General features: G+C 38.3%; 2 protein-coding genes across 2 annotated transcripts in view; one reads left to right on the top strand and one right to left on the bottom strand.

Moving 5' to 3' along the window:
• Nucleotides 1-8998, bottom strand: part of LOC143446688 (uncharacterized) — a 57398-nt gene extending 48400 nt beyond the window's left edge. The window contains exons 1-2 of the mRNA XM_076946477.1: nucleotides 7182-8998; nucleotides 4139-4981 (exon numbers count right to left, since the gene is read on the bottom strand). Of these exons, the coding sequence (XP_076802592.1) occupies nucleotides 4139-4981; nucleotides 7182-8891 (2553 nt within the window). The 5' untranslated portion in view covers nucleotides 8892-8998. The remainder of the gene's footprint in view (nucleotides 1-4138; nucleotides 4982-7181) is intronic.
• Nucleotides 8999-19471: 10473 nt separating this feature from the next.
• On the top strand, nucleotides 19472-25805 carry LOC143464512 (solute carrier family 22 member 4-like). The gene is made up of 13 exons (XM_076962353.1): nucleotides 19472-19692; nucleotides 20589-20704; nucleotides 21418-21597; nucleotides 21753-21856; nucleotides 22371-22525; nucleotides 23002-23191; nucleotides 23291-23414; nucleotides 23570-23667; nucleotides 23787-24007; nucleotides 24392-24500; nucleotides 24608-24707; nucleotides 24863-25005; nucleotides 25302-25805. The coding sequence occupies exons 1-13, from the start codon at nucleotides 19566-19568 to the stop codon at nucleotides 25426-25428; spliced, it is 1794 nt and encodes a 597-aa protein (XP_076818468.1). The 5' UTR covers nucleotides 19472-19565; the 3' UTR covers nucleotides 25429-25805.
• Nucleotides 25806-26478: the final 673 nt, after the last annotated feature.

Below are 26478 nucleotides of genomic sequence, written 5' to 3'. Positions count from 1 at the left end.
ATGCGTTTTGACGTTGGGAATATTTTATACTTTGCCTTCTTTCACGCTTACTGCAATAAACGTTTGTTACTTTCATAACTGAACAATCTAAACTGACAAACGAAATGATTACAGATTCAAAAAAGTCAATTTGTCATTTATCGAACGACAACAGAAAATAATCCGCGACAAGTGGACTGGGTTGGCACTTAGGTTGGATAATTGCGATATGAATCAGTTGTAGAGAGTGCCCTCCAAACATATTTAGAATCTCGATCTCTCTAACCACGCGGATACCTGCACCGAATATAACTAACAGGTTAAATGCTAAATTTCAGAATGAAAATCCATATCTCTGTTAACTATCCAACAACTTAATTTGTAATCTGCGTTTTTCGTGCTTTTTGCGTCGACAAAATTAATTGATTCTTAAAATACGTTTGATTCCCAGTCCAAAATATAATTCATTTTGCGATTTGTGTGACGCAATATAAAAAATTGATCAATACAAGTTTAACTTTACATCAACGACAAACGCGTTACAAGACTTTTCACTGCATGATAGGTACGTATGGCTCTTAAGCCTATGATTGCATATAGCTGGTGTAGGCGAAATGGGCTGAAAGCTGACATTGATTACATTAGCTCAGCAATGGTATGCTTGTAAAAGGGAAAATATTTCAAGCATGAATAATTCAGATCGTTGGTTTAACGCTGCGTTCAACCTTAAATGCAGATGTATATGTATTTGCTTATACCCCAAAATTCCTCTTAAAATCGTTTTATGATTTTTGTCAACATAAACCTTGCTGTTGTACTCTATATGTCTTCCTGACTGTGCTTTGCAGCTTCTTATGAATGCTTTGCTGCTTGCGTAGGTATCTAAAAACCTAAGTTACTTTCTTCTGCCGAGGAATCAGGTTCACAAAAGTCATCTTTGGAAGGTTCAAGTGTAATTGCTAGCAAATTGGGTAAGCACTCGTTTCTGCCGAAAACAAACGTCTTCTCTCATTCATAAGTATGACAAACTAAATTTCATGACGGACATTTTCAAAGGAAATCGATAACAAACGGTATGAACAGAATTCGCCACTGCGGTTAATCACCTCAGTAATCAATAAGATTTCCATGGTCACAGAAAATGTCTAAATATGACAAATCGGACGTCAATCTTAGCCACGCGTCACGTAAGCCTGCATTTTTTTTGAGGTCTCAGTTGATTTCTAAAAATAATGTTAACAAATTTCTGATCCAACCTATAACGGTAATTGCTACAGCTTTAAAGATTTACTTGCTACGTCCTAAAAATGGTTGGAAATAGTTAGTGTTATCTAGACTTTTTTTTAAACCAAAATTCTAACTGACAGTCATGGCCCAACGCTTAAACAAGTGTCGGAAAATGCCTGTTTTGGGAGAAAACTTTCAGTAGTAGGAACTACAGCTGTACGAATAGCATTTCTCCATTCCGAATTTATCGACAATAAATAGTGACGAACAGCATCTTATGGCAACAATACCAACACATATAGTACACGAAATGCATCAATTACAGTACAACCGGCAACAGCACACGGTCACACATGCATCGCCCGACAATTGGAACCGCATACGTTGCTCTGTGGACACACCAACTTTCCGCAGATTAAGGAATTTTATTGTTTATTCATGTTGAAACAGACATTAAAAGGTATCGGGTGATGGTAAATACCACAGGGTAGTAGCGTGTTTGCCAGGCGGAAGAAATCCTTTTAGCGATGGGATCATAATAAATCTAACACTGATCACAGTTACAGTTTACTTAATATCAACACGTATGGCCCTTAACCCATACTTTTACTTTATTACAGCATGGAGGAGTTAATATAAAGATAAACTGTGAAAGTCAAGCTTGAGTGGCACTTGTAGCCTAACCTATGTTTGCAGCAAACACCTACCATATTCAGCGGCCAAAAACAGCGCACAAAAGCCAGCGCAAAACATTCATAGCATAACAATTACTTTATATGACAGTAAAAGCAAATCAAGCACCTAACAATTATAATACGCGGTTTGCGTGTTTTTTTTACCCTGTTTAGCTTGTATAATACCACAGGCCAACTGCTGAACAATGGAGACAGGTACAACAAAAGTCAAATATCTCTCCATAATAGGCTGCGATTGTAACATGCCGCGGAATGTTGCTCTAAAGCCCGACTATATCGTGTTTTAACTTGTGGTTTTAGGCATTGTTTTTTGTTCAATACTGGTAGCGGCCAGCAAAAATATTTTTCATGCTATGTCGTGATGGTCGGTAACATATAGGCTGCCAATAGCATTTGCTCGAAACATACGGATGACGTTGTAATAAAGCAAAGATAATAAAAGTAAAAAGCTTATTATTAAGCACTGAGCACAAATCCAGTATGCTATACCCTATCCAGTAATACGACAGTTAAAAACACTAATCCACCTTTTCCTTCCAAGAAATGATGTAATACGTATTACAATACGTATGTAAGCAAAAGGTATGTACCTGTATGTGCCCGAAAAAGCTGGGATAAGGGAAATAAGGTTAATTCGCGTTAAGCTCGAACCTAACCTGATCTGATCAAGAATATAAGGTGTTAAAACTGGAAAGGCTCTCCACTTGACAAGCGGAACAACGGAAACGTTCCATCAGTGGGTTTCGTATTCCAAATGCAGCATGATTCAGTTTCGCTTCAAGCGCTGATTTGACCAAGCCGCGGGCAAACAGCAGACACATCGAGACATCGACTTTACAACATGCCAACCACAACTTACTAACAGCTACGCATGCAACCAAGAATGAGGATATAAGAATGATTCAAACCCAACCATCTAAACTTTGAACCAACAACAATGAAATCTCCTTGTTAGGTCAAAAGCGATCACAGTTATGAATAATATTAATCCTTCAACGTTGTACATCAAAAATAGTAAGTGCCTCATTAAAAGCTGTATTGAAAGCAGGTGCTATACCAATTAGTCTGACTGTTATGCCGGTAATGTTTCGTACTTCAGCATAAATACCAACATCTCTATGCGCTTTTTCTAATACTTAACATTTTTGTGAGAACACTGTCTTTGGTTAAGTACTGCACAAACAACGTCTTAATATTTCAAAAATAAATCGACAGTGATCAGTGCCAATCCCCGTCCACAACTCATGCAGCGGTCAGTTTTCAATTTACAGTCCGACAAGATAAACAAAGTGACCGTTTAAAAACATTTTTACACTTATATGTCATTTCCACGAGTGGAAGTGATCGAGATAAAAAGAAACAAGCAAAGTTACAAGGCGGGAGCAATTTCGACAAAACCTGTCTTGATTCCTTATTAGCGGGTAACAGGTTTCTGCATTGCCATCCTGATTGCTCAATTCTCTTGAGAAAAGATAAAACCGAATGGTTAGAGTAAGGTCGTCCATCGCGAGATACTGTTGACATCAACAAGCGTTAAAATTAAATCGAGTATTACGTGTTCGCGGGAGGGATAAATCAAATTAATAAAAGCCTCTGTTCTTTGAACCCAACCAGATGTTTAATTTACACACTGTTAGCATGGTCGCAGGTGCACTGACTGATGACTGTTGCGATAACAACACTAGATGTGGTTTGCAATTGTTCCAGTTTTGTGAATTGCAACAAAAATTAAACGGTTGTAAGCAAAAGCTAAACAAACCGCATACAAAATTCTTCAACATCACACAAGTAAATGTGAGGCCGGGCATGGCTATATAGGCGGTGAGGCCGAAACCTACTAGGCCTACTTAAAATGCTAGCAGCCTAAAAATGGTAACTCAAGACAGGAATCCCAGACAATATGAATTATTCAAAACGACACATACGGACTTTAGACAATAGGAAAATTTGCATATGACATCATAATCTATGACTCAGCTACAGCTCAAAAGCTGTATATAAATGTGTTATTTACGTATAACATTGAATTACACAGAACGTTTTAAATATTAATACTTGTCGCATAAGTTTTCAACGTTCAACAAAACAGTGTTCGATACTATCCGCTGCCAGAAGATCATTCATTGACTCAGAGAGGCAACGATGAAGGAATTAAACGGTGATAGTTTTTAACATCAACATAGAATTGTTTGGAATTTCAAATCTACACTTGACCGACGCAAAAACACAAGACTCACCTTACTGTAAGGTGGATTCCGATCCAGGGAATGAGATCTGGCCATTGAATGAGGTTTCTTTGAGGAGGAAGTGTTCTCCGTCATCTTGCTGGAGCAAAATACTGCATCTGCCGACGTCGTCTTTTGAGGAATTTTTCTCGCGTTGCCCGAAACGCTCTTAAAATCCGCTTCCGGACTCTCATCATCGCTGGCTACGACTGTACCGCTAGAAGCCGCACTCTCCCGAGACAGCGCGGAGTCGCGACGACTGCGATCCTCGGAAATCCTCAGGAACTCAACGAGCGCGTATCCGGCGGAATTCGGACTTCGACCTTTACCGTCGAATTTAAACGATTCTTCGAGGGTTCCATGCGTGGGACTGAAGGTCTTATGCGACCTGTGACCAGACGCCAGGTTCACGGGTAAAGACCTGCTTCGGCTCGGCGATGGTCCAAAGGAAAGATCCTGGTAGCAATTACAAATTGGAGATGGAGTGTCCGGACTTTGAAGAGCTGATTCTCTTTCATCCTCTCCAATCATGGTTAACCTCTTATTTGCCACCATTTCGTCATCGATATCGTTGTTTTCGTATTCCCGCTCTTCTGTGACGTCATTGTCGTTGGTGTCATCGGATAAGACTCGCCGGTATCGGCGCAAGAAAGGACGACGCGTGAATGACTCCTGGCGCCGGATGCTGGGATTTGTTTCCAGCGCGCGCTCCGTTGCTTCGGAAAAGACATCCGCGATGGAGGTTAGAGGATTACCCGGAGTCAGGTCGCTTGGAGAAAAATCCTGGAGGACTTCAAACGTCCTTGATCTTCCAACCTTGTGGGTCCATTTTCCGAAGAGAAGAGACGTAGGACGCTGGAAAAAGAGACATACGTTAAAAATCACCGAATATGACAAATATTACGCTGCAGGTGTCAAGTTGCATGAGCTATGATGGCAATCAACTATAATAACAAACTTTTGAGAAAATACTGGGAAGGCAGGCTATGGTAATGCATGCGATCACATTGCGTTACTTCATGTAAAACTGTGTAAAAGCCTCATAGAGACTATTCTTTTGGTAATAACTAATTCTTTAGCTGAAGAAGAAAAGAGTTACGCTTGAGTTCGAATACGTAGCTATGCTGCTGTGAGTATAATTAAATTTCCCGTTTTACGCTCTGTGATTGGGGTAATTACCACGTTCCTGCTGATATTTTACGAGCTGGAGCAATACAATGAATGTAATAATGGCAGCAACACAAAGGAGGAAATTGTTCTTTTGACCGACTTCTTTGACAACAAGCAGTAAATCGTTAATTGTTCAGAATTTGAAACGAGTTATCTTTAGATTTGTTTTGGGGATAAGCTGCGGTTTTTTGATATAGAAACGTAAACACTGGTGCCCCCGAAAATTACAGCATAACAAAATCTTAGAAATAATAAACAACACACAGCTAATTAATAATGGTAAGTCAATTAGCCAATTCGCTATAGCACAGCAACATGTTCTCAATACCGGGTTACTGGCTGGGAAATGTTATGACAATACAGGCAACACGGATTAGCTCGGAAATCGAACCGCTTTTTCGCGGAGTTTGCAGTTAATTAACTACCGCCATTGACAGGATTTCCCTGATAATTGAGCATGAATCTTCTGTAATTAGCATAAACCCTTCTAAATCTTGGGAGTGTTGGTAGCACTGTGATAATACAAACATTAATGTGGGATCCCGCAGATAGATATTTACACGACAGGAGAATATAATTAGCCTGCGTCACCTATAACTGCTGGATTCGAATAAACATGCTTATCTGCTTTTGTATCATGTTGTATGATTATTACTTTTTCAAATGCAAGTTTAGAAAAAGTGTATTTGCACATTTTACTTTTTTATAAGTAAGCTATTTAGTATACCAGTCTTGCACACTTTGGGGTGGTTTACAAATAGCGCCATAAAAACGATTCGACGTTGTGGCCGAAGATTGCCTTTACTGTAAGTAAGGTATTCTTGAACTAATTGTAACGTTTCAAGAGGAAACTACTTTCAGAAGACGACCTAAAGTACACACGCATCGCGTAATCTACAATACAAACACAAGATACGTGACAATAAATTTCGGTCAAGTTCAAGTTAGTTATCACAAAATCGAAATATCAATGCGGGGGAGCCGGTGCCAAATTGGTTTGACGTTTACGTGAAGGTAGAATTAGTAACACAAATAAACAACGCCGCCGAAGTTAAGCATCAACCATATTGCCATATGCGTGGCTGCAAATGGCAAACATCGGAAGATAAATGTAACCCCGTTTGATGTGGCTTAACAAGATATTGTTGTAATACGCTTAAAGTGCTCGCTTTTCAATATAAACGTCGTTCTCGAACAATAGAAAAGATATAAGTGATGAAAGGGAAATTCCTTTGCAATGACTTAACATGTAAATATTATCGCCTGTCACATTGCTCTTTAAAAACCATCCCTAGTAGGACGGTTACCGTTTCCAAATCATGAAACTCAAGCTTGGGTTTTTGGCTTATTCTAACCAGATCAATGTTCCCCGCGGCAAAATGAAATATTGGCAGCCAGCTAGTACTCAACGGTATGCAACCAACCGCACACACGAAAGGTAAACAAACATCCTTTCACTTAACGTCATAGCGGACTAATAGTACATGGTTATAACCCGGTGATTTTCCACGCTATTTCGGTTTTAAACGGCGGGAATTCCGACTGAATCTCGGGCAGGTCGTGTTAAACGATAAAAAGTGGAAATCCTATTGACGAAAATCTATTTTCACTCTCTCCAACGTTTAAGATTTTATTCAAACTAGCCATTCATTGTATCAAAGATGGTCAGTAGGGCGTGTTGAAGACATAGAAATGTCATTGTTTGCATTGGTTATCACAAGTCCATTTTAACAATCATTGCTGCCATTATGCGAATTTTGACCAACGCGTGTGTTAGACTTTAAGATATTATATACAAATGTACGTGATAAAACCGTATACCTTATATAACACCATATCTACACAAAGTAACAAATACACCTAAAACAATACTATGATGTGGAACCTTAGGTAGTGCCGCAGTAAAAACTTCCTCCTTTTTGCTCGTATCTTCAATACCAGATGAGGCAGTAGAGGAGTTTCCGTTGTAATCTAATTCTTCTGGCGACGCTTGGTTACCTGATAAGTGCGCACTTCCATTATTATCAAAGGTGAACGTGGCATTTAACTCTTGCGCACTGGCGTCTGTGAAGCGTTTCATAAGCTTATTATTATTATCGGCCAAACCCGTATGACTGCTGTCGTATGTTGGGCTTTCTGCTGGTATCGTTTTGGGGGAATTACCATGCAAATAAAGATTAGGAATGTTTTCGTTTCGGTTAATTAGTGTTTCTCCATTAGCGGTGTTTTCGGCTCCAACGGGAGTCGAATTATATTGATCTGCTTTCGGGATTGTGGGAACCAAACTTTCGCCATTTTTCATCATAGATAATGAGAGGTTATCAACATCGTAAGGGCTTTGGGTATCAGTATCGCTTGGGATTTGTTGGGAATTCTCTGGTTCGTTTTGAGTAAACAAATTTCCATTTGAAATCTTTTCTGATGTTGTTGTAAGGATTTTCATGACAAGTGGTTTGTTTACATTACAACTAATTTGGGAGTTTGAATAGTCCTTTGTATCTTTAAGGTTGCCAGTGTTTGTTAACCCAACAAGGGAAGTGTTATCGACAACATCACTGTGCTTCGGTATACTGGAGTCATCTTCTGCCGCCAAATCACAATCATTTGCCCCCAGAAGCTTTTTCGGTGTCGAATCAGCGATTTCAAAGCTGCCAGCATCTTCATCCAGGTCTTCTTCAACTTCAACACACTCCAAAACCTCTTCCTCTTTTTCGAGCAATACGACATCGTTGATCAACTCATGCAGGAGGAACTTGACAATGACATCTTCGTCCTTTGTCACTACAGACTTTTCCTTAATCACCTTGCCTTCTTCAGAATAAGTAATGGCGTATCCTCTGCCCGGCAGCACCGGTGAAAGTTGGGTGAAAATGGTGTCCTGATGACAGAGAAGATTTACGGATTCTTCTTCCTTCTTCACAACATCATCAAGCAAATCGTTTACGAGAATCCTTACCGAGTCGTCTTCGGTTGATTGTGACTCTAGAATCAGAGCTGCGTTGAGATCCGTTTGTTCTGGAGGAACAATGTCTCCGTTTTCCTCACTAAATTCCGAATCCTTGATACTGAACTCCCCGTCATCGTAGGAGCAGGTTTCGATAATGCTGGATCCAGATTCGGTCATGTTCTCCTCGCTTCCACGATTGACCATCACATCTTTAGCTAGTTTGCAATCCTTGGAGCAATTGTACAGGAGACTATTGTTGTTTGCCAGGTCGTCTAACTCATCCGGAGTTCGGATCATGGGTATTTTCCCATTTGTCTGATTCTCGGTAAAAAGTCCCATTAATTCACCAGGCCCCCAGGTGACGGGTCGTGTCACATCATTTAGTGAGTTCAAGGATTGCTTGGACTTTCGTTTTCTTGAACCTAACTTCTTCGATTTCTTCAAGAACGGGAGCACGAAGGCAAGAGTCGCATCCGAGAGATCGGCAGAGTGTCGGTAAAGCAATTTGTAACTGTCCTTCGGCGTTTTGCACCTTGTGGTCATCTCAAACGATTTAGGTCTCGCTTTTAGGTCCCTAACGAGTCTTTGACGTCTTGTGAAACGTTCGAGAAGAGAAAGATCGATTTCCGGATATGAACTAATGCTCATTTCTGGATGAGCCAAGTGTTTGAAGTTCAGCTTTTTCTGTGTTAGTGTCGAGTTTTACTTAAACAGTCACCCCATTAAACAAACATAAACGATACTTCTATCCAAAATACACCTATAAAAGATAATAAATATGTTAAGTTTGATAACATAATTCTTTGCCAGTGAAAGCAAACAGTTAGAGCTGAAAAGCCGACTGAACTGAACTTGGAAGGTTTTTCAGTTAAAGTAACTTATCCATTCATACGAAACCTTAAAATGACAGTAACAGTACATGTTTTGGTTTATAGCTATGGTGCATCTTGAAACTTAACCATCCCAAAAGCGAAACAAATCTCGCCATTTATCCAAACTTTGTTGACAGCACTTGAACTTAAAACCACAAAGGCCACTGGACTTATTGGCCCGCGACCACTGCAAATGAAATATGATCAGAAAGTCGGTAATTTGAACACCAACAAATTTAGAAAAATAGTTGCTACAATGAGGTTTCCCCAATAATTTGAATACTTTTGCTGCAAGGTATTGTGGGCACATCTGGTATGGTAGTTGTAACGCTAAGCCAGCCGTCATAGGTTGATCCGATGGTTCGTTTGCAGACGAAACATTGACACGTTGCAGTCTGAGAGTTTACGACAACGTCTCGCCGCTAATGTTTTGACCAAATGTCTAAACTATAAACATGAATCATGTTCATCTTTCCGTCAAGTATACCGTAGAAGATTGGGTATTTTTTAGGATTTCGGCTTGGGTCGTTGGGTTGAGGGTTACGAGATACCGCAGGGCTGGGTTATCTTTTGTCAGCGTTAAACCTCAGTCTGGCGAGAACACGGTTTTGGGTTAGGCCTATTTCCTCATGGCGTTGTAACCAGCAATTGAAGATTTATGTCGGTTTTTTAAAGCTCTCCCGATAAGAGTGAAGTATAGCAGAACGCGTACTACCGGTGCTGAAAAGCACCTTATTTTCCTATTCTTTACATACTGATGTTTGATAACAGATGGAGAGAAAGATTCAGTTGTTCAAGTCACATAACTGCAATATTCCTACTCTCGCCTGTCAAGTATATGCTACAAACTTAACTAGTTTTTACCTTAAGTTAACTTAGGCACTGATCGGGCTTTGCTAAATCATAAGTGTGGTCTATTTATTCAGCATTTAAGCAGTGTAAGTTAAATTTTTGCTATATACTTTAGGTAATGCATTGCTGTCCATTTGTGTGCACTTAATATTAAGCTTAATAAACTGCCTTGAACAAACTGCCCTGTCTATTAATATTGTACTTAATAAATTGCCCTGAAGAGAATTGTTTGCTGAAAGTTTTAGGGAGAACTGTATACAAAAGCAGTAAAATGCGTATTTTAGCCTTGCATAATCGCCTTGTTTGTTGAATTTGATCGCCGGAATAAGCTAATACCCTAACATCTTAGTGCGCGCTTTGTCCCGTACATTAGCAAGCAATCACAATCTTATAATCCAGTTACTGACTATAAGGTAGGCTGCTGCTACAAGACGCTTTCAATGTAATTACCGCATAACTACCTCCATAATTAACTCTAATCTAGGTCTGTATTCTCTTAAGCCACAGTGCGCAGGCAGTGAACGGAAAAATTCCAGTGGTCGCATAAAAAGTTCAAACCGTCTGTTTCGTAGGGCGAAAGTTGGTTTTTAGTGAAGCTACGAGCGCTATGGTTTCTTCTAGAAGAAGAGTACACGAGGTAATGCACTGGACAAGGTGCTTTGTGCGTGCATGTTACGAAATATTTTACCGAACCCCGTTTAGTTCTCTGTTTTGGCTGCCCGGGGCGAGTTTGATAAGAATGAAAGATAGCAAAGCATTTTAGCCCGTCTCAAGTTCACATTTAAACAAAAATTGAGAGATAGATTATTTTGTGAGTTGTTTGTCTAAACACAATCGCATTTCTTCATCTTCCAACTTAGCCCAGTAAGTCGGCAATTTAATGGGCAGGAAATCGTAGATGACACACACTGCAATATATCGCTCATAGCCAAATGCTTCCTGCTTGACGATCACGTGTATTATATATACCAGTACAACTTTACATCATTTCGAACATTATGACCCTGGTAAATGCTGTTTTGTAAAATTGGTACGAGACGCTTAAATATAACCTACACAATATTTAAAAATTGCGTGTTGGTATTTGACGGTACACGTATTCTTTTAAATTACAAAATTCACGTATTTGTTGCTTATTAGTTACTACTTATTACGCTAAATCATGCATGGTGAAGAAAGCGGGGTTGGCTGGTGTGTGCGTATGTGTCATGAGTCATGACCTCGAACTTGAGAGAGAAACCCAACAGGTTCCGAAATTGGTGAAAATGGTGGCACTAAAATGTTAACTTTCAAGAAACGGTAACTCCAGCAGAAAATAAATCGGAATATGTTTTCTGCATCATTTGACAAAAGCGTGAACGGTTGTGTGCATTTTCTTGTGATGAAATCATCCGACAATTTGTTGCGACAAAAACAATAGTTTCATCAACTGCGCATGTTTGGGGAAATAAATGACAGACAAATGTCACAACATAATTGTAGAAAAAACGGAACGCGTCGGGCATTGTTTAATGATAGAGTTTTTGTTTATTTATTTTAACTCAACCGATGTCACCGGCGGAATTAACTGACATTTGGACGGCATCTCCAGGTACCCAAGCACCAGCTTTCTTAAAATATCGTCACGTTTTAAAGTAGCATCTGTCCAACGCTTGAGTGTTGGGTCCAGCGCACAACACGATTGACACGACTTCACGACACACGTTAACCGCCAACGGAACACGTACATTCGGAAGCTGGAAATGGAAATTCTGTAATTTAAACCACTTCAAACTGCCTTAAATTGGTTCAATGATACGAAACTCCACGCAGCTAAATTGGATAAATTGAGTTTAAACGACTAATATACAATACAGCCTGCGCAAGCAGCGACAAATCAAGCTACTGTAGAACGTGGAAGAGGCATTACTGCAGTAAGGCAAAACAGAGTGTCCAACCACGTGCGACGTGCGCATTCGTTCCGCAATTTCATTATATTGCGGACGAGTTCTTAAGCGTGACAACTATGCTTTAATCTGATTTTATGGCTTACAGAAAACATGGAATAGTACTCTCACCTTCGGCATTTAGCCACACGCTAACGTTGGCCCATTTTGTTAGTACATTATAATGCAGTGATGGTTTAGGGGTACCTTGGCAAAATTGCATACTGTCTTCATTATGTTTAATTGCAGGGCTTCTCAATTTACCAAGACATGAACTTGTTCTAAGCCATATTTCACAAGTAAAGGCGAAATTAGCCATTTTCAATAAAAAAAAACGGAATTAAAATTTACGGTAAAGCGTTGAATCGAATCATACAATTTTAGACATGTCGCCTTTAAAACAAATACAGCAAGTAACCAATTTTTTACATGAAAGTCTTAACTTTGAGTTGCACCAATGTAAGAGTTTCTTAGCTTTCCGGAAACAGACCTTTATACACCTTCTCACAGTATAAAGGGTTTCTTATAAAAATGCATATAAGTAAAATAAGTACCAGTCGAAATGAAAGTTTATTCAACTTACAAAAGAATAGAAATTACAGCACAATCTCGCTTGAAGAAAAAGTTATTTGCCGAATACTACATTAGCAGAGCGTTATGAAGCCACTAACTTTTCGTATTGATGCCATTAGTAATTTTCAAAGACGGGTTGAAGTACGCCGATATGCATCAAGACAAGAGTTATTTCTTGTTTCGCTAACGGGATAAAAAATTTTTTGAGCGGAATGTTAGACCCTTATAATAAAAAGAAGACAGCACGTCTAGCTACCTGGCAACCAGGTTTAAGCCATGCAGCACTTACGGCGCCCGGGGCACAATGCGTCAGAGAAAATTGGTTGAAGAAACAGAAAGCTGTGCTGATATCACGCTGAGGAATGCGAAATCACGGGACTTGGCGCAATCTTCAAAATATTTCATTAAAAACAGACCGAGTTAAGCAAAACCTTCGAACAAACTTATACCTGAAACTGCATTGTCGTAAAGTATAATAGTGAATATGATTATGTGATGCGTACTGTATTGTTTTCATATCAAACGCTTGAGAAGAGCAGATTACAACTAAATTTTGCATTTTCGTAAGAACTATTAAAATTCCGCTCGCAAACATGCCAGGTATAAGCGAATAAGCGCCAAAACAGCTACCGTAAATATTTTAGGTCCCACGCTTGGTGCTGTAAATCACATCGCCAGCATACATTCGCAAATATTCACCAAATATGGTTGAATAATATTACTGCAAAATTTTAAGCTCGTATAACGTTAACAGATTAAGTATAATAAAAGGAGCACTATAGCAGCCCAAATAAACTATTTACCGCTGCATGTAACTACACGTAAATGGCCTTAGTATCGGTCAGTATGGGCCGACAACTGCAAATAAAATTCAATGAAAAGAGAATTTACTGACATTTATGAGAGTTTCTTTGTATAACATTTACGAGTTGAGGTCGATTGTCCACTTCGTTAACTGCACCAGGCAGTCGTCATGAAAGCATGCGAGATATGCCAGTAACAGCTAAGGTTCAGATAACTCTATTGCTGAGCAACACCCTAAAAGCTATTTTAAGCATATCGCTAGTACGATAGGGACAACATTCTCTGCATAAACTGTGTGATCCTTTAAGTCAGGATGGCGATTGTTCTTATATCAGCCGCCTGTTGTTTACTTATTTTACGTCAGCTACATCACGCCATTAGGACAAGGTATTATTAATGATTTTCGCCAAACAGCCGATTTGGTATATCTGTATCTCATTCAAATATCGTATGTCACTCGCCTATCACATTCCAATTATAATTATCGTCAGCGATTATACGAAGCTCTTCTTTCGTGACTTAATGATACACAAAAAACAAATACATCGATATTTAAATGCCATTTTTATAAAATGTTTAGATTTCGTATACATTACAACATCCTATACAGTCATGCGCATAAGTATCTTTACGTAATCAATCAAAAGTTTCTGACTTTTAAAAATAACACAGGGCCGACGTGACAAAAAGGCAATTGACGTGACAATTTTAACTATAGGTAGCATCCTCCACAACATAGAGACTAATACGAAATAAATTCAATGAACACCTGTTGTACAAATTCTGCGGTTTTCAGCATTTTATACGTGATCATCAAATCGTAATTGCCTCTATGAAATAGTAAGAAGACCGCATTGTTACACCTTCAGCTAAGCGCAGTAAAGTATTTAAACCCACTTATGTTTCTCATTACGCTATTTATTGATAAATATCAGGCCAACAAGGTGATAAAAAAGTTAATTTAAAGGTATAGTAACTGACGTTGTGGTTAATATTTAAGCACAAATCTAACTCTGTAAAAATAACGCAACTTTGACCTTAACCGGGGAAAAATTACACCGTTGATGCAATCGACGATAACGGTAGTTGCGTTTGTTCTGTCGAAATATCTATAAATTCGACAAATAGCACAGATTTATTTTTTACTTTCCACAACATATTACCTTTGTTTGGCCGACAAAACGTTTTTGCGGTTTGAGCGGTTCCGTTTGAAAGATTGCTCTAAAACCGCCTGTATTTGCACTTTACGTTTGAAGATGCCCTTCAACAGGCGCACTCAATTTTGCTCCAAGACTCTCCAAGGGGCCAACAAATAAATATGTTTACTTGGAGCTTCCGTAAGCTCTAGAATTAGGTTAGGTTAGGTTACCGGTAAAGCTGTATTTCAGGAAAAAGCAAAACAATGATTTTTCAAACTTGCCCTCGATACAATGTTTTCTAACATTATCATTGCTCTTAACGTTGCAAGATATTTTGCGCTCTGGGCCCACAAGCAAATCCTTTTGTCCACGAGTTGTCTTCATTACAAATCGACTGTAAATATCGTAGCAAATACAGAACTGGCCAGTTTAACAGAAGCGTAGTTTTGCGCTTGACACTAGTTTAGCCTGAATCAGACCTTTAATTCTTAGCTTCAGCTTTCGCCGCCAAACGTACAGGTACGTTAGTTTATCGACAGGACAAATTATTCTAACTTAATCGCGGTCTATACATGGCAATTACATCTTTTCGTGCGAGGTAATTAACCCTGTTACGCCTTACAACTTCCAGCTTCACTAACGCAGTGACACTTCTTATCAGTATAGCCTTGCTCCCCAGTGAATAGTGACAGGGCCAGACCTTGCTTGGTCAACCAGTTTTTCAAATAATGCTACACCGTTACGCATGACTGCAAACGTGAAATTCCAGGTTGCTCGACCAGCATTGGCCGCGTGAAGTTCGCCTTCAAGTATTGCTCGATTTTCTGACCAGATGAAGCTCAATGATGGCTTCGATTGTATCTACTTTTTCTTGGGACCGCGGCTCAACCAAGCAAGACGAACACCAAAAGCATGTTCGATTCCGTGTCAATAGAAACATTTGTACAGAAAACAATTTTCCTATCAATCCAATGCCGAGTTTGAATGCGTCAACCCTCTGCAATGTGATTAGAAACTTTTACCAGCCTATGCGAGATGATCCATAAAGGAAACTTATGCAAGTGGTTCTCCGATCTTATTTTAGTTCAATTTACAACACCACGAAACATTAAAAATGTATCCAATAGGAATCCACGTAATCAAAAGTTTGCTAACCGGGACTGAGCATAGTGAGGAATCTTTGCCGAGTCTGAAACGTACGAAGACTTTCCTTAGTTCGACAATATAACCTATATACCATGCCATATAGCCCTAACATTTTATGAGCTTCATTATTGAACAGAGAAGAAAGCATCAAAGCGATCAACGGAAAATGGAAATGGGGTATTTGTTGCGTAAACAATAGCCTGCAGACGCGTGCGAAGTCTTCAAATTCTAAAAATTCCTACCCAAACCTATAGCACGCATGCATGACCCTAAGTCGGTGTCTGTTCTCATTTCAGTTTCACCTAAGTTTTTTCTTCCATGAAATATACATTACGGATGACACAATTTAATTGAACGTTATTTTCACTGACAACACAAGTCATCGCAAGTCTATTTTTAGCTTTCTTTTATTTCACTGGAAAAAATTGTACGTTCAAAGCTATTTTTCATGATTTCTTGTTGACCAAGTTAAATGTTATAACATAGTAACCAAAATCTTCCTTCTAATCTAAATCTAACTTCAATTAAACCCTAAATAGCTTAAATCGACATTTTGCATACCCATTCTCCTGACCTAACCTACCGTCTTTAATAAAGTACTACGTGACCTTTTGACGGTGAAATGGTCACTCTATTCTTTTATTTATCTTGTTAATTTGAAATATTTTGAAAGATCGACTTTGCTTAAAATTATCTTTTTACACAGACAATCCTATCAGTAAATTAAACAAGCTGACAGTGACTCACCGTTGACCTATTTCAGCTATTACTGATAAAACACGGCAAAGAACCATTTATTTTCACTACGAATAGGTTTTGTTTAGCTTTGGTTAAATAGGCTGTTAGATCAACACAAAGCCGCAAGGTTACGTATACCGCAAAAGTAGCCCCCCTTTCTGCGCCTTGGTAAAAAAGCGCGGTCAGTCATTACTTTAAAATGAAGCCGATTTTCTTGAGCTTTGTGAAGTATTCATAGTAATTCCATCCCCATTGTGTCCAGTGTTTACTTTGCTGTATTAAATTGCGTGAGTACCGCCTTGTTTCATTCAGGCAACTTTTATTATATCCGTCTTGGGAAGTGACAACAAATAGCATTTACCAAGCTATTTTGCTGATTAGTTGCTTGTAGTAGATTGACCTTAAACCTACGCGAGCATATTTCGCAGCTGCCAAGCTGACATCAAAGATAACTTTTTCTGTATTGGAAAATTCTGATATCATACGTAATGAATACTTTGATTCCTAATACACATTACACACTACGTAAGTGTAACTGATATGATAATAAGAACAATATTTATGACGACATAAGCTATGCTGTACAACTACGATGAATGAAATCGATTTATGAGTGCGTTCTGTTTCTCTAACGCCACCTTAAGGAATCCATTTGCACATGCGTAAGTAAGTTGATTTGGACATACTGCGATTGCTAAGATGGAAAACAGAGCCTACGAATTAGAAATAGGTGGTTTTATCCTCGAAGACTTCAAATAGCTGCCTACTGTATGAGAAGTCCCAATAGAGTATTTCTTCAGTTTCTTCAGTAGTTGATTAACTGGAGAGGGCGGTATCATCGGCTTAGGCTACATATACAGTATGCATTAAACCAAATATGCATAACTCTTATGCAGTGACAGCGTTATAATATATAACCAACAATTACCCCCAGATACATTCATTACTTGCAGTGTTAAATTTGTTATATGAAAATTCTCTATTTATTACACGCACCAGGCCTATTCCTTTGAACAAACACCCTACAGATTATAGAATTTATTTTCGGCGTGTTGCTTATATTTTAAGCTACAATATTGCTAAAATAAATAATGTTATACTTATAGGTTTACACAAAAATAAACTATGAAACACAGTGGAAGTACATCACGGATTTATCAACTGATTCCTTTTAGTGTAAAACACAGTGACAGCGTTGTAAGGTGAAATAAGATAAAATTTATTTCAAAGTACTTTTTCCAAGCCTTTACCCAACACGTTTACATTCGTTTACAGTGATTTTTACAACATTTTGGAAATTGATCGCAGTTACAATGTAATTTTTGATGTTGTTTTCTGATTTCATTGTGCTTAATGTGCGTTTCTTTGTAAGTTCCTTGTATGATTTTTATGTGTAATCGATTTTGTGTAGTTTATCGCTATGATATAAATGGAACGTGCGTATAGAAGTTTTATTACAAAACGTATTCTGAATAAAAGCTGATGTGCACTGCACTCAGTTTGCTTATCGAAGAAATAGTATTGTACAGTAATAACAATGCAACCATCCCACTGGTAACTTTGATTAATCGGTTTATTGGAAGTGATAATAATAAATATACATAAATAATAATAATTAATCAATTATAAATAAAGTTTTAAACCTACAATTTTCATTAACAGGATATAGCAAAATTAATAATATAATAATTAAAATAATGTTAATATTACTAACTTTTTGCGCAAATACAAACCGTAGTTAAATATTACGCAAATATAACCAAAAGTGCATAATTATGCATTATTTCGTAAGGTTTCAGTAAAAGCTCTTCGCGTTTGCATTTCAGACTGAGCTAATATTCTGTCAGAAACCGGAAATTATACCGGATTAATTATGCTCGAATTTGCACCTTTCGAAGATAAATGAACAGTAGTTTGTCAATCAACTTACCGGGTTTTCTATGCAACCTCTGTGTTTTGTATTCCAGGTTTATTAACCAAACTCACCTTATGATATGTCGATGAAACGGTTTCAGTAATCCCAGAGATTCACCTGTTTTTACATTATTATAATGACACTTAAGCAAAGGTACGGAAAACTGTATTGAAATGAAAAGCTTGTTTTAAAACTGGTGAAGGAGTTGAGATTTAGAAAGTTAAAATTACTGAACAATCATGGACATAACGGTTTATCAGCAGAAAAGTGTGTAGGCCTGTAGGGTATAAGTGTGGCAAGAAGTGTTATGAGTTTGGAACTACGATAAAGTTTTTGTGAACAATTATTCCCTACAATGAAACAGACACGACGGTTATGACAGCAAACGTGAATGTGAACTGTGTTGTCAAGCTACCTATACTTGTTGGCATTCGACTTAATAGTCTCATTTTAGGGCCGAGACAGACTACAGCGACATCGAGCCGGTAAACATAGAAAAAATTAAAATACATAATTGAATTAATGAAGTTTACCAGAATTCGGGAAACAGCACGAAAGAATTCGTTTCCATAAAATTCACAGCACAAAATATGACAAAGTCAGAAAACGATTTGATGGCGAGATTCATGAAAGCCTATTTTCACACAAACTGATGACAGTAAAAAACACTTTACAAGGATGAGCATTCATTGCTTTTAGTTCACCTTCTGGTTGTAGGTCGATGCATAATTAAGAATCTTTTGTTAGCTTTTTAATAATTGGTGTTGATATCCCTGGAAAGAATCTATAAAGTGCATAAATTTATCACAGAAAAGACAGAAAGTTTGTGATTATTTTGGTCAACTGATTTAGTAGTTTTTGTGTGTATAATTACAACAAAGCCGCAAAATAAGCCACACTGGAAACCCTGAAAAGACGTTTTAGAGAGATGCTGCTTTTGTTTTGGTTACGCATAAGGTGCCCACTACAGACGATCAGTTTCCTGACCATTATAGACTAGTTGACTGTATAGTGGACATTACGACGTCAAACGTGGCAATGAGAGACAAAGACCGCTTTCGTTACGGCGCAACGATTTCGCATCATCAGTATTATGTTAGGTATAAAGAGCTTACGTAGTCAGCTGAGCGCTATAGTTGCTGCGCTGTAAATGGGCTACATATATCTTGACTGTTGGTGTGATCAGTGTTAGCAACACCAATGCGGAGCTCTAGCTGTTTTAAAATAGGACATAGCGCAGCAAAGAGGTTGTAGGATGTAGTAGAAGTGGTTGAGTAGAAATACCGGTTGGGAGAACTATTTAAATTCACCTTTGCATTCAGGTTGTAAAGGTGGTTGGTGTAGTGCAAGCAAACACGATGATAAGCTTCGACGTGGTTCTCAAGGAAATTGGTTCATTTGGAAGGTACCAGCTGTTGGTTATCCTGGCTACATCGTGGTGCATGGTTCCCATAGGATCCAACTTGTCGGCAGTGGTGTTTTTAGGTAAGAGCAGTTGATGTTTTCCAAATTTTGCAAAATTCAGTGAAGAAGCGGCTATTATGACAGACACTTGTCGGCATGTCGATTCTGCTGTATGCACGATTGCAATGTTTATGTAACATATTTGTATGCTTTTGGCATATTCCTTCTTTAGTATTTTGAACTGACAAAAGGATAGACATGGTCATGGCTCCTGCGTTGAATTCGGCAAGCGTATTTGTAAAAATGCGCGTATAAATTTTGTATTATTTATTTTGAATTTCCTATATTTATTTGATATTTATCGTATATTCTAAAATACCGACAAAGATGTGAAAAATCATGGGCAATATGACCGATTCACTTCTAAAGTGTATCTTAGCCTTAATTTTGTCGGGGTCGGCACCAGGTCAGCCGCTCGAAGACAATGAATTATGTAGTGGTTTCATACCCTCGCACGAACAATGGCACAGATACACCTGGACAATTATTACCAGTCAAACCGATAACCTCCTACGTTTTACGGCGACTTTCAAGTGCACTGTCAATGGGTGTTGCTATTTACTGCTTACAGCAGATTAGAAACGTTTCCATCCGCCTCAAGCCAATAAAACCAACCAACACGAGTTTTGTTCGAGATATCCTTCAAAATGCCAGTTTATCCGGAAACCTTTTGTAATAAATGTCTATCGCTTGTCTTGATGGGTAACTTTCCAACATTCACAAGCCGACAGATTCGTCTAGAAATGCAAAATTAAAACAAGAATGTTAAGCGTTTACGCATTGAATAAGCTTGAAACACAAAACGATAAAAAACTTTTTTGTATCACAAACGCTTCGTTTAAGGATTTCTTGTCCTTTTCAACGCTGCGTTTATACCGAGGTCTTGTTTTTTTAATGAAATTGCAAAACAATCTTAGGCTACCATGGAGAAAGCAGATGCGCCATTCCAGAATTCGACCGACAGATAGAAGTTGGAAATATAACAGCGGAAGAGGTGACGAGTGCGTTCATACCATGCGAGAAAAACAAGCAGGTTATTACACAGCCAACCTATGCTTTGATGAACGGATGTTTCGCGGTCTATACATCATTTCCGGACACGTTTGCCGCCTTCGCTTACATTATTTATATTAGAAGTAGTTGTTGTTATTAGCCTGGTATCACATTTACTGCATGATACGTGATATCCCCATAATTGACTAGGGATGGACCGATACGAACCCGAATAGATTTGCCGAATATCTCCTGTGCAGAAGCTTCGTGCGAACGCAAATACCAACAAAGGCAAACCCGAACACAAAATTACTTATAAATTTATCGACTTTGATAGGAAATGAAAATCTATTTTTCTTGCTGCAGGTCAATTACTTGAAAATTTTGCTTTTCAAATTGCCATTTGGTCGACTATTTCTAACAATTACGTCACGTTACAAGCAAGATTTGGCAACGTTTTGACGAAATTTTATCATTTGCTGCTGATACGAATAGATTCGGGATTAATTCGTGTCGACCGTTATAATATTCGGATTCGCACGAACCCGATTAATCGTCATCGCGGCACATCTCTATAATTGACGATGACGTAAAGTAAATGCTTTTGAAGATGTTTTCATATCGCAAACGTACGCGAGATCCCCGCGAAACTACGTTATTTTATGCAATTTTCTAGCCTAGCTGTACATGACATACACCTGTTGTTGTAAAGTTTAAACAATGAAACCATATTTCTTTGCTCTTTCAAAATAGGGCTATAGCGCGTGTCAAAGATACGTGTGCAGTAACGTCAGCTGTCACAATGACAGTTCATGGTTTCGAAATGCCAGGAGCTCAGCAAGCAAAACAAAAAATCAAACGGCACAAATCACCGGTTGCACTGACGGCTACTATTACGACAGAAGTCAATTTCAAGAAACCGTCACTACGGAGGTATTGCCCTAATTACTGCAGCAAACATCACGAACACCTCCATAAGTAGAGGTTAACCTAACTATCAATGATACGTTTGTTATGTATCGATGCTGTACTTCAAGCTCTGTTAAGAAGTGAACGTGAAATAGCAAAACAAATATTTTTCTTTTAAGTGGAATCTGGTGTGCGAAAGAGAAGGCTTGAACTCACTGGCGACAGCTCTTTTCTGCTTTGGAATGCTACTGGGTTCGTTGGTAGGCGGGTCGATAGCTGACAGGTAAAAATGAACTTGACATTTGCGCGATTGAGAACAGCGTGGGATAGCTACTTAGTCCGTGTTAAACACGGTACTTCAAAGCACTGGTTGATTTATAAAAAAAACATAGCGCGGGTGCAGCTCGGACACGTTCGTTTACTGCATTATCTTTGCTTTAAATTTTTAAATTGTAACCTGCCTTTTAAATTCGTGTTAATCTATTTCAATGATCCCTTGCTTCGCGCGACAAGTTCACTTTTCAGTTCAATTCTTCTCTAAAAGGTAAAACGTTTTTTTTATACTTAAAAAAACTTTTGAATATACAAATAAAAAACAAACTAATAAAGTAGAGGAACGCAATCCCGGGTAAGTGAGCGGAAATTGTAAAATGAAATTATAAAACGGGCGTGATTGGCAAAGCATGACCAAGCGGATTTCAAGCAAAGAATTAACCACTGTGCAGCTTCATTTTGTACGCTGTATTACGTTGTGTTTACAGGCTTTAATCACTCTATACTGTACTTTTGAATTTTAGATACGGTCGAATACCAACCATGGCCTTTGCGAGCCTTTTGAATACCGCTATTGGAATTGCCTGCTCGTTTAGCCCAAATTTTGTGGTCTTTGCCGCCCTTCGCTGTGTAATTGGTGCGTTAGCTGTTACCATACAAATTGCAATGGTCGTTTACAGTAAGTATTAATAGACTGGTTATTATATTCACGTCCTAAGTAATCCATTATATTAAGTAAAATTGGATGCTGGCGTAGTTTCATACTGTAAATATGGAAGTAAATGTAACTCCCGCATGCGAATTGAACTTCATAATTTATATGCTATTCAGTAGAATTCAGGTTTTCAATATGGGGTTAAAATTATATAAAACACTCAAAATATTCTGGTGATGTAACAAATACAGGAAGTAAAGGTTGTGACTTAAACAGTGAACATCAGAGCTTTGTGTGCAACGGTGCCTGTTGTGTTAAGCCCTCGGAGATGATAAATTTAATTATGTATACATATATGAAAGCTTCTTAAGTTAAAGATGTCAAACAAAATTGCGTTTTATTGAATCAATAAGTTAAATTAAAAGACCGAGTTAAGTCTAAGCTGGTATGATTAAGGTTACCGACATGTAACTTCTGAAGACTTCTCATTGTATTGCTAGATGTTGAAATAGTTGGGAAAAAGTATCGACCTTGGATTGGGATGCAGGTAGGCGTCTTTTCCGGGGTCGGGTACATGTTCCTTTCCCTTTTGGGGCTCGCATTTCGTAGCTGGAGGACCTTGCAAATTGCCCTGGCTCTGTCGTTCGCTCCTTTTTTGTTTCTAGCTCCTTTCATACCAGAGTCACCGAGGTAAACGTTTGGCATATTTTGAGAGACTTGTGAAAGTGTACGTATGGGGTTGAGAGAAGTCGTGTAACCGAAGCTTAAGTGTGGGACTTTTACCTTCAGATGGCTTTTTTCGCAAGGAAAAACTGAAAAGGCGAAGAAAATCTGCCGAATGATGGCACAAAAAAACAGCCGAACACTGGACGAGAGTGTTTGGAAAAATGCGGAATCGTCAAGTCACGATGTAGTAAGTTAAATAAGACTTCATTTTAACGACTAAATTTAATACCATTTCACATTGACAATGCGTTCATTCTTCGATTTTTGCATTCGTAACGAATAATGACAATATCAGATGTTTTAAAAGTTATGTCATATAATGATGGTCTGTATACTTTATAGGGCAAAAGAAGAATCTCTTACACACCCATGGAGCTGTGCCGGCGGCCTCGTGTGTTTGGTTTGCTGGTAGCGGTAATTACTTTGTGGTTCGTGCAAAGGTAAGTTAAGTCGAGGAAATTGAGCTATCAAGTTAGAATCTTCTCAAGAATTTTCTCAAGAATCTTCTACTTTTCCTTACAGCCACATAGTTGCAACAGTATTAAACGTTTACGTTCAGTTTAGTCTTCTTTTGCCTTTCGTTTAACGTTGGGCACTGGACTGGAAACCCATTCCTTAACAACGGACTGAGTGGGTTAGTCGAATTTGTTGCCTGCTTGCTGGTGGTACCGGTTGTAGAGAGAATAGGTCGGCGAAGTACGAACGTTATCTCTCTCTTAATCGCCGGATCACTGATTCTTCTTGCAGAGATTACGGCGCACATCTTTGGAAAAACAGAAGGTGCATTGGGTTCAATGTTTTATGTTCTTGTCTGCTGGTTCGTGCCAGAGAAATGTCATAGGTTAATGTTTGGTCTGTTTATATTTGGGCGTCACTGTTTATTATTTTTTACAAAATTTGTACAGTATTACGAACAGCTGTGCGTTTCAGAGACCAAAACATCACAGATTGCCCTATTTATTTTTTCAAGTTTGAACTTATTATTTCAGGTCACATCAAGCGCGAATTTGTTTGTAATGAAGTGTCAAGCTATAACTATCCTTGTCGCAATTCAAACTAGTTACTTGTTTTTTTTTAGTTACTATCTTTGCGTTATTACTATACCGAACTAAGATCACTAATCCTTATTATCTCATAATTCTAATCTTTATCTCATATTTTCAGCTGTCGGAATTGCTCAGGTTGCGATCTACCTCATCGCTAAGTTTGTCATCAGCGGATCATTCAATCTTCTTTTTCTTTACTCAGCTGAACTATTTCCGACTAGCATAAGGTGAGGCCGCAAGGTTCACTAACGCTAAGTAAACTTCCTTTAGGATATAACTTAGTAATTTAAAAAAGTGGTCGAACTATCGCTAACTACAGTACCGCGTTTTGCAGAAATACAGCCGTAGGCGTGTCTTCCATGGGCGGCAGAGCTGGTAGCATTGCGGCACCGTTTCTCATACAAATTCAACACGTTGTTTCGTGGCTTCTACCGGTAACCGTGTTATAATAATTAATCAACTTTTTTTCCAATATTCAGGATCATAAAATCATCTTACTGTACCCGTACTTCGGGACGGTTTTGTAGAAAAACTGTAGACCTAAACGTTCTTTTTTTTGTTTTCACAAATTTGTTCAATTGGATTTCAGGTCGCGCTGGGTGCTGTATCCTTAGGAACCGCTTTTTTAGCTTCGAGGCTCCCAGAGACAAAAGATCTAAAGTTGCCTTCGACCATGGACGAGGCTGAAACTGTCTATAAATCTCGCAAGCAAGGAAAAACTACCAAAGCCTTGTAAGTGTTACGTCGATTGCCAAAAATATAAAGTTTACGTTCTTTCTAGAATAGAAGCAATCACCACAGTAACAACGAACCTGATAGCCGGAATAACTTAACTATCATTAGGACGATTGTGGTGACCGCACCTTTTTATTTGTCTTCATACGCTGATGCAAGCAACGGAATGACATTAGAAATATCGCTAGTCTTAATTTTTAAACTGCAAACTATTCTGTTATAACGGTCTTGCGACTGAAAAAAAAGTCACTACAGCTAGTAGCCTACTGTTAAAGTCAAACTTTTAACAACAGGATAAACAGCAGTAGAACCGATTGTATCACGCTTGGTGTCAATGAAGACAAATTGCTGAATGAAGAAGAAAAACCTAAGAGTTCAGATGGAACCTCAGAATGCTTGAAAACGTTAACTTGTTTATAAATATCCTGATCACGATTTTAATGAATTTTTTGGCGTCTAATCAACCTCCATAGTGTTTAAGGTTTAGAAAACTGCAATTTTTACTCCATTATTTAAGTATGATTATGTTCATATGTTGTAAACCACAACACTACATGTATCTCTCACGGTTATGTTTTTGCCATAAATGCAGACAAATTTCCGTCAATCATCCTAAAACTATAATGTGCATACTGCAGTAGGGCACACAAGAATATTTGGTGCAAAACACACATCATTTGATTCTTTATGCCTTTTTACTGTTAGGTTTTACTGATGTTATTTTAAGCGATGTGATTTTACCTATACCTTTTCTTAGGCTATTGTTGTTGTTTGACATTAAAATACTGTATCCGTTGCGAATGTTTGCTTGTAAGTGAAGAAACCTTTATTAATAGTAACGGCTTGAAAATTCTTTCTCCTTTGCTCCATGCTTTTAAACTGAGAGTAGCTTACGTGAACTAATCTCAAAAAGTTTTTGTTTGATTTTGGTCCCGAGTTTCAGAAACCTTCAATAAAAATAAAAAATACGGTTTTCGGTCGGGAACAAGCTTTTAACAATTTTCTTACTTGCCTTTTTACTCTACTCTACTAGAGTACAATTTTTAGAAGCAAGGAAAAAGTTTGAACCAGTGGTCCACGAAAATGAGAAAAATATCTAGGGTTCCGTGTTAAAAACATTTTATGATCCCGGCTGCTTAAAACAAGTTTATGTCTATCATGCACTTGGAAATGTGAACAAAATTTATAAATTTCTTGTTAAGTACAGTAGCTTCATGAGTCAAGTCCTCATTTTTCTTCCCGTACTTGTCTGAAAAGTATTCTTTCGTCAAAACTTTTAGGATCCTATCTGAGTTACCAAGTCGTTTACATTTTAAAGTTACCTTTGCCGTAAATAGGCTAAACCATAACGTCCCCTCAGCAAAGTCGCTTAACTAGACCGCACAGCGACTTATTTACTCGTGGTTGGCATAGGGATGACCGGGGCTAGTTGTTACGTGGGAACGTAGTTACAGCCGTATATCTTTTTAG

The sequence above is a fragment of the Clavelina lepadiformis genome, chromosome 1, assembly GCF_947623445.1.
Source record: "Clavelina lepadiformis chromosome 1, kaClaLepa1.1, whole genome shotgun sequence".
Taxonomy (NCBI): domain Eukaryota; kingdom Metazoa; phylum Chordata; class Ascidiacea; order Aplousobranchia; family Clavelinidae; genus Clavelina; species Clavelina lepadiformis.
Note: the sequence above shows the minus strand (reverse complement) of the source record. Positions and strands in the feature narration are given on the sequence as shown.

Bases quoted from the DNA above. Each gene is read 5' to 3' on its own strand.
- LOC143464512 (XM_076962353.1), top strand. From the start codon at position 19,566: ATGATAAGCTTCGACGTGGTTCTCAAGGAAATTGGTTCATTTGGAAGG. The intron at 20,705-21,417 runs GTTATTACACAG...CTTTCAAAATAG, and splicing joins CATGCGAGAAAAACAAGCAG to GGCTATAGCGCGTGTCAAAG. The intron at 22,526-23,001 runs GTAAGTATTAAT...TTGTATTGCTAG, and splicing joins AATTGCAATGGTCGTTTACA to ATGTTGAAATAGTTGGGAAA.